At 42.4% G+C, this 18,420-nt stretch overlaps 1 protein-coding gene across 2 annotated transcripts in view; it reads right to left on the bottom strand.

Annotated features, from left to right (window-relative positions):
* LOC139227523 (protein unc-13 homolog C-like) overlaps positions 1-18,420 on the bottom strand; it is an 801,204-nt gene that overhangs the window by 80,740 nt on the left and 702,044 nt on the right. For both annotated transcript variants that reach the window (XM_070858323.1, XM_070858322.1), the window contains 3 exons: positions 7,989-8,077; positions 3,745-3,894; positions 3,322-3,445 (listed from right to left, as the gene is read on the bottom strand). In XM_070858323.1, the coding sequence (XP_070714424.1) occupies positions 3,322-3,445; positions 3,745-3,894; positions 7,989-8,077 (363 nt within the window). The remainder of the gene's footprint in view (positions 1-3,321; positions 3,446-3,744; positions 3,895-7,988; positions 8,078-18,420) is intronic.

Genomic DNA, 18,420 nt, shown 5'->3' with positions numbered 1-18,420 from the left:
GGTCGGGGGAGGAGACGGAAACTCAAGCTTTCCTTGCGGAAGCGGAAGGAGCGGGCCCCCTGCTCCGCCTGGGCCACAAGGGAACACAAACAATAATGAACTCCCCTTTCTGGGCCTGTTCTGGCCCCTCGCTCGTTGCCAGGGTGGGGCCATGGCCTTCCCCACACAGGCCTCAGGTAAAAATTGCAGTCAGGCCCCGAAAACATCATCGGAACCGATCTGCATATTTAAATGCAGTGCCCGCTGACTCCTGCTGGGTATCCCTCTCGCCTGCTCAAAAAAGTGGCTTAATATTGCAATCCACGGGAAGACAATGGGACCGGTGGAGTAAGATGCAGCAGCAATTTTAACTGCACAGCCCATCCGCCCAGTTCGAGGATAAAGTCAGCCCTATACTTTCTTGGTTTATAAAATTTTAAAAGAAAAATATGCCTTATCTGCAAGCAGTGTAATCTCACCTAAGTTTTTTTTGATTCAACGATAGGAAATATGATGAAAAGACATTGGGGTATAAATTGGTTAGCGTCAACCTGCTGCTTCGAACTAGGCCTCTGACCTCGCTTAAACTAGGCCTCTGACCTCGCTTAAACTAGACCTCTGACCTCGCTTAAACTAGACCTCTGACCTCGCTTAAACTAGGCCTCTGACCTCGCTTAAACTAGACCTCTGACCTCGCTTAAACTAGGCCTCTGACCGCGCTTAAACTAGACCTCTGACCTCGCTTAAACTAGGCCTCTGACCTCGCTTAAACTAGACCTCTGACCTCGCTTAAACTAGGCCTCTGACCTCGCTTAAACTAGGCCTCTGACCTCGCTTAAACTAGACCTCTGACCTCGCTTAAACTAGGCCTCTGATCTCGCTTAAACTAGGCCTCTGACCTCGCTTAAACTAGGCCTCTGACCTCGCTTAAACTAGACCGATGAGCTGCGGATGCCTGCTGCATGTCCCCAGGCAGCTTGCCGGCAAAGCCGACATCAGCTTCGGGCTGCCGCAATTCTGACAACAGCCCTCGGGTAGGTCCTGGGAGGGGAGGATTGGATCCTTTTTGGGACCGCTGCTTATACTGCATGTAGAGGCCTAGTTTATCCTGAATGCAGCAGGCCTGGAAGCCCCATTTTGGGAAGGCTCCCTTCAACAGGTGTTAGACCACTCATTAATATATTCAAGTGACTGAACACTTGTTTTAGGTGTCCGCCGTGAAAGCCTAAGAAATCGTTCCCAGGAATGTAGCAGTATGACTAACACCTGGGCAGATTGGGCGCAGGCCATCTCACTGCTAAATTGGACGTCCGAAAAACGAGCACAACACATATGAATTTCTGCTCTGTTGTTTATTTTTATCCCAAATTTATAGAAATCCAGATTCAAATAAAATCCTAATTCCTACAACAAAAAAAATGTTGCTGCTTAACTAGTTATCCATTTATTAGGATTCAGCCGCAGTTGAAACATAGAAACATAGAAAATAGGTGCAGGAGTAGGCTATTCGGCCCTTCGAGCCTGCACCACCATTCGATAAGATCATGGCTGATCATTCCCTCAGTACCCCATTCCTGCTTTCTCTCCATACCCCTTGATCCCTTTAGCCGTAAGGGCCATATCTAACTCCCTCTTGAATATATCCAATGCACTAGCATCAACAACTCTCTGCGGCAGGGAATTCCACAGGTTAACAACTCTCTGAGTGAAGACGTTTCTCCGCTTCTCAGTCCTAAATGGCTTACCCCTTATCCTAAGACTGTGTCCTCTGGTCCTGGACTTGCCCAACATCGGGAACAATCTACCCGCATTTAACTTGTCCCGTCCCGTCAGAATCTTGTATGTTTCTATGAGATCCCCTCTCATCCTTCTAAACTCCAATGTATAAAGGCCCAGTCGATCCAGTCTCTCCTCATATGTCAGTCCAGCCTTCCCGGGAATCAGTCTGGTGAACCTTCGCTGCACTCCCTCAATAGCAAGAACGTCCTTCCTCAGATTAGGAGACCAAAACTGTACAGAATATTCCAGGTGAGGCCTCACCAAGGCCCTATACAACTGCAGTAAGACTTCCCTGCTCCAATACTCAAATCCCCTAGCTATGAAGGGATTACCGCCTGCTGCACCTGTATGCCAACTTTCAATGAGTGATGAACCATGACACCCAGGTCTTGTTGCACCTCCCCTTTTCCTAATCTGCCACCATTCAGATAATATTCTGTCTTCGCGTTTTTGCCCCAAAAAGTGGATAACCTCACATTTATCCACATTATATTGCATCTGCCATGCATTTGCCCACTCACCTAACCTGTCTAAGTCATCCTGCAGCCTCTTAGCGTCCCCCTCACAGCTCACACCGCCACCCAGTTTAGTGTCATCTGCAACTTGGAGATATTACACTCAATTCCTTCATCCAAATCATTGATGTATATTGTAAAGAGCTGGGGTCCCAGCACTGAGCCCTGCGGCACCCCACTAGTCACTGCCTGCCATTCTGAAAAGGACCCGTTTATCCCGATTCTCTGCTTCCTGTCTGCCAACCAGTTCTCTATCCACGTCAGCACATTACCCCCAATACCATGTGCTTTAATTTTGCACACCAATCTCTTGTGTGGGACCTTGTCAAAAGCCTTTTGAAAGTCCAAATACACCACATCCACTGGTTCTCCTCTGTCCACTCTACTAGTTACATCCTCAAAAAATTCCAGAAGATTTGTCAAGTATGATTTCCCTTTCATAAATCCATGCTGACTTGGACCAATCCTGTCACCGCTTTCCAAATGTGCTGCTACATTCCGCTGGTAAAAGTCCCAACTACTGGAAGGGGTTGGATGGATGTTACACTTCAGAAATGATATAAAACAGAACTGAAGATCCAATTCCATGTTATGTCACACAAAATGTGCTCTGATGCCCGAGTATAAATGAATGTCATGTTGCCTGGTAATGTATATCATCATATCTTTGGCCTGACAGATAGATAGATTTTTAACCAATAAGAGAATTAAGGGTTACGGGGAGCGGGCGGGTAAGTGGAGCTGAGTCCACGGCCAGATCAGCCATGATCTTATTGAATGGCGGAGCAGGCTCGAGGGGCTAGATGGCCTACTCCTGTTCCTAATTCTTATGTTCTTATGTTCTGACATTTAATCGCATAGCTAAAACACTTTTTATCCAGAAGGTGTATTAGTATACTGAAGTATCTGACAATTAGGAATCTGTACCTTGCCTGAATTCCATATAAAAAATTTGGAAGAGACCTACCCTAAGATGGATACTTATTTTAAAATAATTTTAACATTAGATTTTGTGGCAATAGTGGGTAAATATTCAGCTGATACTTACGCTTTGGTCAGTTAATGGAGGAAGAACAATCTTTTTCTCTATTGTATTCAGAACTAATTTCCAAAGTTCTTTTAGAACCCTTTTCAGAACAGTCTTCTCACAGATTTTAGCAAACAGTGTAAGGCTGAAAAAAAAAAGGAAAATATCGACTGTCACCAGATGGTGAAGACATCAAAAGACTTGTATTATAGTTCACAAAATCTGAAAGCAAATTATACATATAAACCAGTGTCACGTCAGCATGTCAGTAAGCTGCCAAGGCAGCTTTCTGATAAGTAGAATTTAAAGGCCAAATTTCCAAACTGTCCGTATAATATTTGCATTTCAATACAAGTGTATTCAAAAATGGTTTACTGCAAAGTTACAATAGTCTGGATGAAATGACTATCTTTGAGCTGACACTTATTTACAGAGCCACATTACTTTTTATCCAGCAGGTCCATTAGTGGCCTCAAGACGGTTTCTGCATCCAGGGCTGCACTGTTCCTGTTAGCAGATGCATTCCCATTTCCTCTCATTTGATATAACTCGCTGTTCATCTGCTTCACACATTCCTCAATTACAGATTGGAAGCTAAAACAATGAAGCAAAAACAGTGATAAAACCATGCGTGTAAAACCGAATCTTAAACAAAAATTTTTTTTTAAAAAACGGTCCTACCAAGATCAATGATGCTTGCAACAAAATGTTTAATGCAACGATTTGACCTTTTCTTTGCAATACACACCTTTAACAACAAAATAAATAAAGGCAGTGCTGGAATTCAGCTTTTAATACATGAAGCCTAACAGGGTCTTTCGTTGCCAGGGAACAGAACACATAGGCACTTTAATAGAGGGTTTTAGATGCCATTTTATCGGAGGGTGTGCTTTCCACACACAATTCTCTGGTTGCAGACCTGCACTTTAAATGTCACACTTAGTCAGAAAGAAAGATTGGCAAAAAGAAAGAAAGGCAGATCTTGGCTAGATGCTTACACTGTATCAAGTCACACAGAAGAGCCTCAGAGTGCTTCACGTACATAAAGTATTTTGAAGTCCGGTGACTGTTGTGTATACAAGGTTGTACAAACAGCAATGAGATGCGAGACTCATTGTTTTTGGAGGCGATGGTTGGAGAAAGAGCAGGGGAGTCGGATTAGTTGGATAGCTCGACCAAAGAGCTAGCATAGGCATGCTGGGGCAAGTGGCCTCCTTCTGCTCGATATCATGCTATGAGTCTAAGGGAGGGGAGAGTTGACCACGATGCTGGGAAATCTCCTGACTCTTCTGCAAATAACACTACGGGATCTTCAACATCCACCTGAACTACTGCAACTCTCTGACTTACTGCACCGGGTATCACCGAGATCATGTGCTCCTGTTGTGGACGGCAGCTTGAACTTTCTAATTTAGATGAGATAATCTGTCCATGTTAACAGTAGCAGTGGTCTAATTTATCTTTCTTATTTTTAAGGAAGAAAGTTTGGGGGGGGGGTTGGGGGCATGGGGTACGATATTTATACCCCCCCCCCCCCCCCCCCCGCCGGATCTCTCTCAAAGTTATAGGTAAAAAATTAATCTTTTAGGGCCCAAATGTGGCCCGCCGGTTTTTTCGGCGCGCTTACCTGAGGTGCGCCAACTTTCTGCTCTCAAAACGGCGCCGAAAATATATCGCCGTATTTTCTGATGGCTTGGTGTGGCGTGGTCTGTCCATTAGGGAGCGGAGCTAGGGCCCTGCGCAAAAAAACTATTCCAGCAGCTGAACGCATGCGCACTGGAGGTTTCGCGCATGCGCAGTAGCTCCTGCCCCCAGCTGGAGAGTCCTCGAAGAGAAGTCAGTCCTCGGAGAGAATTCTGAGAGAGAATCGGTGCATTCTCCTGCCCTTAGCCATGGCCAAAGGGTTGCCGCTGCGTTCTCCCGCCCCTATCCCCGGCTGAATGACCTCCTGCACCGGCCGGCCCGCCCCGCTGACTTCCTGGTCGAGGTAGGACTTGAGTTTTATTTTTTATTTATTGATGGTTGTGTTTTGTTTTGATGGGGGGGGGGGGGGGGAGTGGGGGAGGAGGAGAGTTTTGATATGAAGGGAGAACTTATGTTGTATTTTTTATTTTAAAAAAAATTATTATTGATGGTTTTTATGCTTCTTAAATGTTGTTGTGAAGGTGTTTAGTGCTTTGCAAGGTCCTCTGGCTACCTGTGCTGATTTCTTAACTCTCCGCAAGGGTTTTCTGTGCAGCCACAAATGGGCACATACACTGGCCTAAGTTAGTGTGGAGCAACTATTAGCTGTCCAAACTGGCTTAAATGGCCAAAACAGGCGTAGATGGCTAGTAACGTTCCCTTTCGGAAAAAAAAACTAAACTAAAAAAAATCCTAACTAACTCACTTACACTGGCACAAATTAAATGTGCAGAACGGGGATTTTTAAGATACTCCAGAAAAATCAAGTTGCTCCAAAGAAAACGGAGCAACTCCTGGGCAAATTTGGGACCATATTGCAAATAACGCTACGGGATCTTCAACATCCATCTGAACTACTGCAACAATGCAGCATTCTCTGACTTCCTGCACCGGGCATCAGCTGAGATCATGTGCTCCTGTTGTGGGCTGGAGCTTGAACTTTCTAATTTAGATGTGATAATCTGTCCATGTTAACAGTAGCAGTGGTTTAATGTAACTTATTTTTAAATAAGAAAGGTTGGGTGGGTGGGAGCACGGGGTACGATATTTTCTGTGCAAGACACAGCGCCCTCCCCGCCCCCCACTCCCACTCCCGCATTTCTCTCTCAGTTGTAGGTAACAAATTAATCTTTTAGAAAGTATTCTGAAGTTCGCACCTTATTTTATTTTATCCTCATGGAAACTGAGATTTCATCTAAGTATTACTGTCATATAACACACAAGGTTCTTACACAATTCACTGGTACTTTTTTTACGCAGAATATATTTCAAAATTTTATTTTATTGCATTGTTTTATCCTCTTGAAGGCTGCTTATTACCACAGAGGCTTCTCAGATCAGGGAACCTGATTGCAATTTGGCAATGAGAATCTGGGAACAGGTTTTTAAAATGTGCAAGTTATGAGAAAGTGGTTTCCTTGGTGATAATGAAGAAATGTCAGCTAATCACAATGTGCTTGCAAAAATTATCCTTTAACATTTCTCTGGCAAAAGATGAGATGCCTAACCAGTATAATTCTCCCATATAAAACCAGTATAAAAACTTTGTCAATGCAGCTGTGTAGTGCACCACTACAGCTAAAACCCAAGCTCTGCATAGCACTACAATGGAGAGTCTTGAGAAACCGTTTGATGGGAGAGGGACCTCAATTATGCAGAGAATGAGGCATGCGTGGGAGTACATTTTCCTCATGATGGAACTCTGTCTCAAGGCCGGGCAAGGAGCAAAAAGATCACATGACTAAGGAACAGCAGCAAGGTAATGTCTGAACGATACTGTAAGTTAGTAGCACAGGACACATGTATGAATTTGAAGAACATAACAAGTAAGGTGCTTGTAGTGAAATTAGCAGAGTTAGGCAAATTACAACATAGGTGGCATGATGGGAAAGACAATCGATTGTAAGAATCAATTTCCAATGGCCAATTTACCCTTTTGCAATCCCCATTGATATTATGTTTAAAAGCAAAACTGGGCACTTAAAAGGAGCACATGAAGTAAAACATGTGTTGGAGGCTCGAGACTAGAAACGATGGGGCTGCAAGCACAGATCTTTTCAGAAGAGACAATTTGGAAACGGTTGGGCCTGAAGACTGGAGGAAAATGCAGAACGCAAAGTATGCCTCACATTATTTAGATATTTTATGATTTGCATTAAATATTACCATCCACAGTTGTCCACCAGCACATAAACAATAGGTTCTGGGAAATACATCGTGGGGGGCCTATTATAATTAACCGACAACATTTTTGTAGGGCAACTGAAGCCAGTCCATGCTTGCAACAAGCTCTGAAATACTTCTCATGTGGAATCAGCTGATAGTCCACTGGTCCAATTCTGTAGGCATTGCGAGTTACTACGGAAGGGTTGCTCAGCCGTTAGATCTGTCTGGGCAATTGACTTCTCCATAAGCAACAAGATTACTCTGATTAATTGGAAAGTGGATGATTAAGAGAAGCCAGATGATGTCAGATTTTTCTGCTGCATCTATTCTGCTAAAGATGAAACCACTTGCATCCACTCGGCAGTCTTACTGGCCATTTGACTGACATAGAAACATAGAAAATAGGTGCAGGAGTAGGCCATCCGGCCCTTCCAGCCTGCACCACCATTCAATAAGATCATGGCTGATCATTCCTTCGGTACCCCGTTCCTGCTTTCTCTCCATACCTCTTGATCCCTTTAGCCGCAAGGGCCGTATCTAACTCCCTCTTGAATATATCCAATGACATCTGACTAAAGGCAACCAATGGAGACAAACAAGCTGCAGTAATGGGAAGTGGTCTGATTTTTGTGTGCTACTTTCTAGCCATGCTTCTTACATTACTGATACACCCCAAAATACACTTCCAGATGACCCTTCATGCAATACAAAACTATCGGAAATAAATGGTAAAATGATATATACCCTTACACAATAACATCAGAGAAGATCATGCAAAATGATTGCGCAATTTACTCCTTGTTCAGCTGTACTAATGATTTCTACTAACAATACTTTACCTTGTGCCAAAGGTATAGCTCAGTTCATCCAAGACACCATTAAGGTTCACTTGTAGTTCTTTCAGGACACCGCTAGCTTCAGCATCAAGCTAAAAAGAATGCAATAATTATCCATGAAATATCAGCCACATTATGGGTTATCACTCTGATTTCAAAATGAATGCTGGTCTAAAGCTTTATGTGAATCTTTTGATAACATTTTAATGCTAAGAGCACACGAGGATGAGAATCAACCTTATTTGCATTCCTCAAAATACTATTGGTTTGCAAATCAATTCAGACAAATCTGAATGTATACACAGGTAAAACATTCGGCTGGAAAATAGTTCAAATCAAATTCTAGTAAACGTATTTTCTTTAGGACTGAGTAGATGCTACGTGCTGTAATGTTGTGCGTGAGAAAACAAATATAGATGGCTTTAATCACCAGAAGCTTAAACGCACAGTCAGCTGAGTATTACTTTATTTGGATTTACTCAATTGGGAAAATGCTATGACAAGTGTTGAAATGCATGTAGGGGCACCATTATAAGCAAAATGGTTCAATTCACTCTTTTGGATTTACTTAAGAGAGGAGCAAAACCTTAGTGATTTTGCTATTTCAAGTCTGACCCCATTTACCTGTCAAGCAACAGCAGCATGCTGGTTCTGAACTGATTTGTTGATTATTCGATGCAGTGTAAATCAAGAAGCTTTAGACAGCTGCCAGCAGTGTAACAGACCTGTCAGATTTAAACTCTTTCGTGTAATACAGTTAATCCTACACAATGGCTTACCCAACCACATCAACACACCATAATACATGACAATAAGCCGAGAAGAAGCAGCAATGGTCACCGATGTTTCTTTTTTTTTGATATGCGATAAATCCCTATAAAAAATTCTCGGAAGAAATTGTGAACCTTTTCTTGGTCCATCGCTTGTTTTACACATGAGTAAGTTTAAGTCCTTTTTCAATGGAAGTATCTTTCATGGCATACACTGTATCTGCCCACTTAATTTTCCTACCTTGATGCTTCATGTCCCATCAAATTTATTTAACTGAGCTGCACTTTTGGGTACTGACAGGCTGGTAGGTACAATGGGCTCAATTTTCCCCAATTATCTGCACTTTGTTTTTTGGGAGTAAATTAAAATTTCCAAGTTTCCCCAAAGTTTCTGCGCTAGCGAAATTCACTTAGGTAGGATTTTTTTTAAACCTCATTGGGGGCGTAACCTGCCACCTGCGCCAATTCTGGCCATTTAAGCAAGTTTGGCCAACTCCGATTTACTCCAATTTTTCTTAAGATGGTGTATGTGACCGCTGTGGAAAAACATTCTGGGCAGTTAACAAAATCAACGCAGGTAAGAGGATCAGGGCAGCAGATCCAGTTCCACGGCCCGGACAGCAGCAGCAGAGTGGGGTGGGGGGGGGGGGGGAAGAGGGCGGGAGAGAGGAGAGGCGGGGGGAAGGAGAGAGGGCGGGGGAGAGCAGAGAGGAGAGGGAGAAGAGGGTGGGGAGGCCTTTCGGCTAGGGTTAGGAGCAGCACCTGGCACCGGGAGGAAGGAGGCCTTTCGGCCAAGATTAGGAGTGGCACCGGCTCCGGGAGGAGGGGCAAGGGGGGAGAAACTTTTAGCATAAAGTCTTTAATGATTTAATGCTGGTAAGCTGCTGCAATGTGTAAGGTGCTTGTGCAGGTTGCTGTGAGCTGGCCAGAATGTGTTGTAAGTGTCACTTTCCAGCCTTAGCCCGCAGTGTGTCCCTCATTACTGTGGCAACCCGATCTTTTTGGCGCAGATCTTAGGCTCCACCCCCTACGCAGCGCCAAAATCAACAATTCAAAGGAGAAAATTGGATTTTTTTTTGGCGTACTTGGGCCCCCAAAAAACGGGCGTAACTCTTCAAGTACGCCAAAAAAACGGCATTGGGGAAAATTGAGCCCAATATTCCTAATTGCTAGGTAAACAATCCATTGTGCGGCATCAAATACTGTGTGCACAGATATCTTAAACATGAAAACTGGGAGGTAAATTGCTAACTTAGAAGCTTATGGACTGATTCAGCAAAGTGACCATGCCGAAACAATGTGTGTGCCAGGAAAATGTATACTATGCAAATTAATTCTATTCATGACCTTGAAACAGATGTTGTTAAAAAAAAAGTTTAACAACATTTCCTTGAAACAGTGACTATGCAGGTTTTAGATTTTTGTAGATACATATTTAATAATCCTACTGAAGGGTCAGTCTTCGTTACTTTCTGACTAATTTGCTAAAGTACCATAACATCTCATTTCTTTCATGTCAAGTGAACTCAGAAAACTGGCAGCGTGAATAAAATATTGGGACGGGTATGGTAAAACTGTAAATTGGATTCTGAACGCAGTCTACCATGCCAAAAGTTAATAAGGTAATGAAAAGCAGGCTCTTGCATGGGCACTACGCGGAGTTATATCACCACGCGGAGTTATATCACCACGTGTACCACAGCGCAGCATGTGCATGATTCCCCATGAGCTTTGCTTGAAGTTTTACAGATTTTGGCGCTGTGGTGAGTATACGTCAGTTATAAATGAGTACCAAAATTTGTACAATACGGTCTAGAATTCATCCAATTTGTTTCATTGAACAATAATTAATTTGCACAAATACTGCACATTGCTTATTTTTCTAATGAAATGTGTTGCCTCATGTTTTAATATCTTCATGGATTTCCCCTTCCTATATCTGTGACGGCCTCCAGTCCTAGCATTTCCCCAGAACTCCCCGTTCCTCCGACTCCGGTGTCTTGTGCTTCCTCCTGCCTCCCAACGCACCTAGAGCTGATAATTGGGATTAGACTGAATGGCCTTTTGTTGATTGGCGCAGATATAATGTTAAGTACTGCAGGGAATCGAATACGGCCAAGGTGATCTCCTGGACTAGTTTCGATTGCCTGGATGGGTCGGAGGGGAATTTTCCCAGATTTTTTCTCCCTAAATTGGCCTGGGTTTTCACCTCTCCCAGGAGATCACATGGCTCCGATTGGGGTGGAGTGTAAGTATAAGGGGTGTCGCAGTTGTGTGAGGTGGACTGGTTGGGCTGGATGCTCTTTGCCTTTCCGTCATTGTTCATAGGTTTATATGTAACCTTCAGGGCTGCTGACCGAGGGCCATGCGGCTCTTTGTCGGCCGACGCGGACACGATGGGCCAAAATGGCCTCCTTCTGCGCTGTAAATTTCTATGTTTCTAACCCTCCACCCCACAACTGGTGACTGTGCCTTCAGATGTCTATGGACCAAGCTCTGGAATTACTTCCCTAAATGTCTTCGCCACTCTACCTTCCTCTCCTCCTTTAAGACTTTCCTCAAAATCCTCCTTAAAACGAGTTTTTGCTCACCCCCTAATATCTCCTTTTTTGGTTCGGTGTTTATTTTTATCTGATTAGGCCTCCATGAAGCACCTTGAGCCAATTTTCTACATTAAAGGTGCTATATAAATTCAAGTTCTTATTTTTACTATTGCTTTCAAAATTATTAGAAATAAAGATAAAATCTATACAATGTAGCTTTTATTTAAATTTATAAAAATGGATTGCAGTTATTTGGCTTTAATTTTAAATATATGCAAAACATTTGGGTTATTGTCAATAGTCTCAAAACCCTGACATTTCCAATTTTGTTTAATTGGCAAAATACCTGTGTTTTGTTGAAATGAATGAACAGGTATTATGGGAATACACATTTGCAAACATGAGATTCTGAAGAATAAGATTTCATGAGCAAGAAAAAAACAGCCAATCAAGATGCACCTGCAACCATGATCTTTCATCACTTTTTTTAAAACCAGCCAATGAGGCACCGAACCAGTACAATTATCAGAACGTTTGCTACGTTAGCTGGTGAATGCACAATAATAATAAAAAATGGTACAATGCCAACAGAGAAAACCACTCCTCACTGATGAGGCTTTGCAAGTCCTGGTGAACTCTGCTAGGGCACGTCACAATTTTTGGCAGGACGGAGTATGTGAATTAGAAATTATGCAATCATGGGAGTAGATGAAGAAAATTGCAAATTCTGGTCTCCTGCTAGAAGGAACTGTAGCTAATGAGAAAGGTTCAAAGAAGAGAAAGGGAAAGCATAACTATTAATGTAAAGCAGCAGCGCAGGACATAAATGATGGAAAATTGTGGTTGTGAAAAAGGATGCTGTACCGACAAAGTCTAATGTTAATAAGAATGTAACAAATAAGGTATTAGAACTGAAAATAGCAGGGCTGTATAAATAACATTCTGAGCATGCTGATGAGAGAAAGAAAGCACTGCAGGAAACAATTCCTGAGAGACAAATCACTATTTCTCAATCTCTACCGACTTATAGTTAGAGGTAAAACTGGGAGAAATGTTCGATGGAACAGGTGGTGACTGTCACATCGTAAACCACTGACACCATATGAGCAAGCTATTATCAGTCTGTTCAGGATCGTGTGTTTGGAAGACATTCACTCTGTGGGGACTGAAGGATAGTGAAGAACTCAGGCTCTGACCTCTATTAAGTCAGATCTTTTACGATTTCCATGATCTGCTTAATGAACCTGTCCACAGTGCTGGTGGAAAATGTGATTGTAGTATTAGGATAAGTATGCTTATTTATGCATAATGTATCATCTCTTCTTTTCACAGAGCAAGAGAAGCCAGTCAGCCTCCAGTTGAAACAGAAGAGCACACTCCTCTTCAAGTAGTTGCTGGCACAGATAGACAGGCACTAAGCTTTGGTCAGGAAGGGATAGTAGTGAGGGTGAGTGAAGAGGGAAGAGCTGGCACAGGTATAGATCTAGCATTCTGAGCACCCTTCCCGAGTTGTATGGTGATTCTTTGAAACAGCAGCATATTAAAGGGTGACGACACGAGTCTTCTTGCACGTGGCAGTGGGAATTCAACACCCAGATATGTATTGTCGTCTGTCACAGGAGATGACACGAAGCAGCAGAGGAGACCCGTAGCGCTGATGCAGGTGTTTACAAGTTAATTGCAGACACACTTGGCATGATCAAGTGCCTCGGGACGTTTTACTATGTTAAAGGCGCTATATAAAGACAAGTTGTTGTTGTTGTTGATTTCTGGTTCTCTTGCAAATTGCCAGCTGCCTAATACATCCACACATCAGCTTGACTCCTTCAGCTAGAGGTGTCCCTGGTAGTGAGCTACATTTAAGGTGAAGTTCACAATAAACAGGAGGAAAATACATTAAACACATACACCACTACCTTGCAGAATTAAATACAATTTGTTCAGTTTTACTATATTTTGTAGGTTTCATCTTTTCATTGCACAGAAAAGAAAGCATCAGTTGGCTAAAAGGCAAACTAAGTGGTTACCTCTGGAATGGGTAATGGTTGATGACAGTGGTGACCCTCACGGATATTAGTAGTGCACTGCAGATGGCTGGCTATACCTGAAGTTCTTCATGGACCAGGTGACATACCTGAATCACGGCCTCTGTGGTGAGCCGGAGCTGCCTCATGCCCTATGCCTCTGCCATTCTTAGGTGGCCATTCCTCCCGGTTCCTCCTCCTATGTGGGATGTCCACCCAATGGTCAGTACACCTGCGCTCCCCGACATAAAATTCCTTTACACTATTCACTTTTGCCACCGCTGTGGTAATGCTTAGAAATTTTGCGACGCGTGAAATGCATTAATGCCAGAACTGACCAGGAATAAAATGCTAATTTTTCAATTTGACTATGCATCTCAGCTCCGGAATAATGACCTTAATTTTAGTAACAATATAACAGTGACTGCAGTTCAAAAGAACAATTCATTGCATGGGAAGCACACTGGGACATTTACCAGACACAAGATAAAGGTATAATATAAATGCAAATTCTCTTTGTCTTCCTTAACAGCCAAAAATTGACTTTTGTTCTTTTTGATAATGCTCATTAATTGATGTTAAAAATCCCGGTAGCAACGTTAGCCACAGGTGACCAGCCTGTCAGTGACCTCTGCCTAAATCTCACCACGTTTTACTCGCATCTTTTTGCTAAAGTTTGTAAAACTGGGAATGTCAGCCCGAACTTGCTTTAAATAATTTTATGAGGCTCCCAAAACACTGCTGGCTTAATATGTGAAATCTAATCCTTGAGCACCTATAAAAAGGCCACTGCCCCTGGGATTCTGCAGTCATCAGAATCACTCCTCGTGTACGATTTATTTTATCTTCTGCACAGTACTGCCAGAAGATAAAAATAAATTGAGTGATTTTGAAGTTGTGATGATAAAGGAAGCTGTCAAGATGAAGTTGTTATAAAGAAAAATGTCAGTGAACCATCCTGGCCATTTCTGAATCAATTGCATTTGTACATATATCATTAATATTTTTGCATCCAACATTGGTTATTAATAATCCAGTATCGATTATCCATAATAATCTAATCATTACATATTGGGCTAGAATTTCCCCAAAGCCCGCCAGCGCCCAATTGCCGCCCAAAAAGTTGCTAAAGCTGGGAAGATAATCGCCAGCGAAAACTTCCCGAAAATTTTTTAAATCCGCCCAGCAAAAAATATGGGCCTTGCACCCCCAATCTGGGCGGAAAAGTGCAATTTTGGCTAGATTGGCTGGTGCCTAAAGAAATTGGGCGAAAAATTAAAAAATCCAAACAGTTACCCCAAGGCTGCGGGTAACAGCAAAAAAATAAAAATAATTTTTCAAAAAACCTAACTAAAAAAATCCTCAAAACATTCCCAAGCCATTTTTAAATTAAATCACCCCAAAAGATTTTGAAAATAAATAGTAAAAAACCAACCACTTACCTTTTTCTTGCAGACCGACTTACCAACCGCCCAGCTCCGCTGATCCTCGAGGGTCTTTTTACTTTTTTTTTCCCCACATAACTTACCTACGGGTCCCCGCTCAGCCAAAGATCGCACCAGGGCGATCTGTGGACGTTTGCACGCCAGCGGTCCTCTCCCCAGCGGGACTTCGAAACCGCCGGTGTGCCTCAGGGAGGGAAATTTTTCTCCGACCCGGTTCTCGCCCAAAACCGCTAAGAAACTGGGCAGTGAAACAGTGCAAATTCTAGCCCTATATCTTCTCTTCTCTTCTTCGGCAGTCCCCCGGAGTTGAGGATGACTTGGTTCCACACTAAAATGAGTTTCAAGGTCCAGGTCCAAAACTGCATCTTAAAGGGTGGAAGATGCCTGTGCATGAATTCGTTCAACGTGGGATGGCCATTGCACACCAGCTACCACACAAACTTGACAGAGCAAGGTCTTTTTCCAATGGCAAGGGGATCCAAGACGATTGGAGACCAGGCTCTGCTGCATGGGCCACACACACACATTCCTACTGACCCTCTCCCTCCCTGGTATTCAGAGATCGCAGTGTAGGTGAGCGCATTAATCTTGGAGCACCATATTATAACTTCTGGTACTCAGTATAAAAACCCAAACCCTATCCCAGTGAAACACTCTGCCTATTGACTATTGTAGATAAGGTTTGCAGTATTTAGTCTCCCTCATGAACTTTGAAAGAATTATACAGCACAGGAGGCGGCTGTGTGGCCCGTTATGCCTATGGTGGCTCTTTGCAAGAGCTATCCATCTGGTCCCACTCCCAACGGCCCTGCAAATTTTTCAAGCATCTAACCAATTCCTTTCTGAAAGTTATTATTCGATCTGCTTCCACCATCCTTTTCAGGCAGAACATTCCAGAAAGGTATTCAAATTTTGTATTATTTTTGTTCAAAACATTTTATTCTCTATCACTGACCATGAAGGAAATAGAGAAGGAACTAACTGTAAGGCACAATATTGACATGTATAGCTGTGAGCGAGAAACAGAGAGTGTAATCTGGTTTATACACTTCAGTTTATGTAATACCAAGAAGGTAACTGCACATTCTTGGATTATCAATATATGTGTGTGTGAATGAGCGAGAGAGAGAGAGAGAGAGACGGAGAAAAAGAGATCTGTCCCTTGCAAATACTGACTCTAAGGGACCCCTTGTCTGAACTTCTGAAAGACATCAGATCCCTCAAGGGAAACAGTGCTATCATTGTAGGAAATGTTTTTATTAGTGTACAACAGTAAATGTGCTAGTTAATCGATAAATACCAAAAAGTACAGAAGACTGATGAGATTGACAAGAAACGACCGTTACTTTGAGAACCCATGGCTTATAACGATAAGCAGGGCCTTGGTGTTCCCAGTTAAAGAAAAAACATTGGAGAGCAGCAGGGAGAGCAAACGGAAATTGCAGAGACACCAAATGAACAGATGATGATCAGGAAAACGTGACAGCATATGGAAATGCTTAGAGGCAAGTGCCCCCAAGGGTAATAAATAAAAGAAGCTGAAAGCTGGATATATAATATATAGTGGGTGTAGTAATTATCAGTTAACTTAGCGGATCAAATTTCCCATCAGTTTATTGAAACTTATGGGGAATGAGTCCACCCACAAGTCATTTTCTAAACCAATATCCTGAAACATCATTTATGGAGGATAAATGCAAGGAGTGATAAATTTAGAAGATAACTTATTAAATTTTATTTGATAACAGATGATTTTAGGGAGGTTAAAGGCTGAGACCGTATTATGAATGGTGGACTACATATTAATTTATTGAAAGTAACTGATAGAGAATGCTGGTGTGTGTCGCTTCATTTCATGGATTTATTTGGGTGTGTTTGATTTAATTTAGTGAATCTAACTTACCCAAAGAATATTCATGAGGAGTTAATTTGCTCGTTTTATTCCCAAGTATTCCATTATTTAATTATTAATTAATTTGCATGTTTCTGGCCTTGACCCAGTTAACAAATTCCAATTTAGCAACATAAATCTGACTAAATAACATTTACATAACTAAGCATTTACAAAAAAATGGAATTGCTTTGAAGAATGTAATATATAGTCCAGTATTCATATGTCTCAGCCCTTAACCCCCCCTAACATCATCAGCATCAATTGTTCCAATAATCAATCAGGGGGTCCCATTAAATATTGCAGCACTCTGCCTGAGGAGCCATTAGAAGTGTTTATACCATAGTGCAGAATATAAGGAGGACTCGATGTACATTATGTTCCCATTTCATTGGCAGGTTGACACCTGTCTTGTACAAGATCTTTCTTAAATTCTTGATTTGTGCAAAATGCATCATGGTACATTATATATTATTGATACAAGCATTGGATTATTTGAGAGATACTTCTGGAGGAGTAACACATTAAGGGGATTCATCGATGTACCATGAAAATCCACCGAGAGCCAAGGACAGCCAAGGTCGAAGGTTAATAAAAATGTTTTCAGGCAGCTATTACTTAGGGACCAATGAATTACGAAGAGATGAGTGGTGGCAGAATGGCACCAAGGAGGAGCCAGATGATTCTCAAGGTAAAAGATAAGAAGATTTCATAGAGAAGGCAAGAGATTCCTGAAGATGTCAGTGCCAGATAGGCACCAACCAGTGACCTGGCAAGTTGTAACAACAGGTGAATGCCAGAGTACCAAGAAAGTATCAAACAAGTACCAGCCAGCATGTCAGGACAGCACCAAGCAAAGACACGGCAAGTTCTATGTAAGATAGGGTCAAGGAAGCACAAGGATGGAGCTAGATGAACACTGGAATGGTCTGAGTGGTTTTTAAGGTAATCATCATCATCATAGGCAGTCCCTTGAAATCGAGGAAGACTTGCTTCCACTCCAAAAATGAGATCTCAGGTGACTGAACAGTCCAATACGGGAATTACAGTCTCTCTCGCAGGTGGGACAAACAGTCATTGGAGGAAAGGGTGGGTGGGTAGTCTGGTTTGCCATACGCTCCTTCCGCTGCCTGTGCTTGTTTTCTGCAATGCTCTCAGGACAAGACTCGAGGTGATCAGCGCCCTCCCGGATGCTCTTCCTCCACTTAGGGCGGTCTTTGGCCAGGGACTCCCATGTGTCGGTTGGGATGTTGCACTTTAAGGTAATGCCAAGTGCCAAGAAGCATTCAACTACATTAGGACTTCCCAGATTGATGGTGAATCCCTCTAGATGAAGATCAGCTGAATACTGGAGTCAACTGACACTCATGACGGGTACGGATAGGAAGTAGGAGAGTATAAGGTGAACTGGTACATTCTCTTAACTGGTTCAAATATATTCCAGGTATTTCATATTACAGTAGATGTTCATTAGGCCAGGTTTACCTCAGGAAAAAAAATCTAACCGATTTAGTACAAGGCTGACAATGTAATATCAGACTGAGCTACTAAAAAATTGCATAAACCAAAGAATAGTTGGTGTTATTATAAACCGTGGCTATTTGAGCGTGATTTCTCTCAGTAAATAAATTTCAATTATGGGATCAATACAGCCAGTTATCTCTCAATGATAATAATATTCCTTTATTGAGTCCAACATAAATTACTACCAAATATTACCATTAGCTATCGGCTTTACACTCAGAAAAAAAGTAAAGAGCCT

The sequence above is a fragment of the Pristiophorus japonicus genome, chromosome 17 (genome assembly GCF_044704955.1).
Source record: "Pristiophorus japonicus isolate sPriJap1 chromosome 17, sPriJap1.hap1, whole genome shotgun sequence".
Classification (NCBI taxonomy): Eukaryota; Metazoa; Chordata; class Chondrichthyes; family Pristiophoridae; genus Pristiophorus; species Pristiophorus japonicus.
This window is presented reverse-complemented; position numbering and strand designations above follow the sequence as displayed.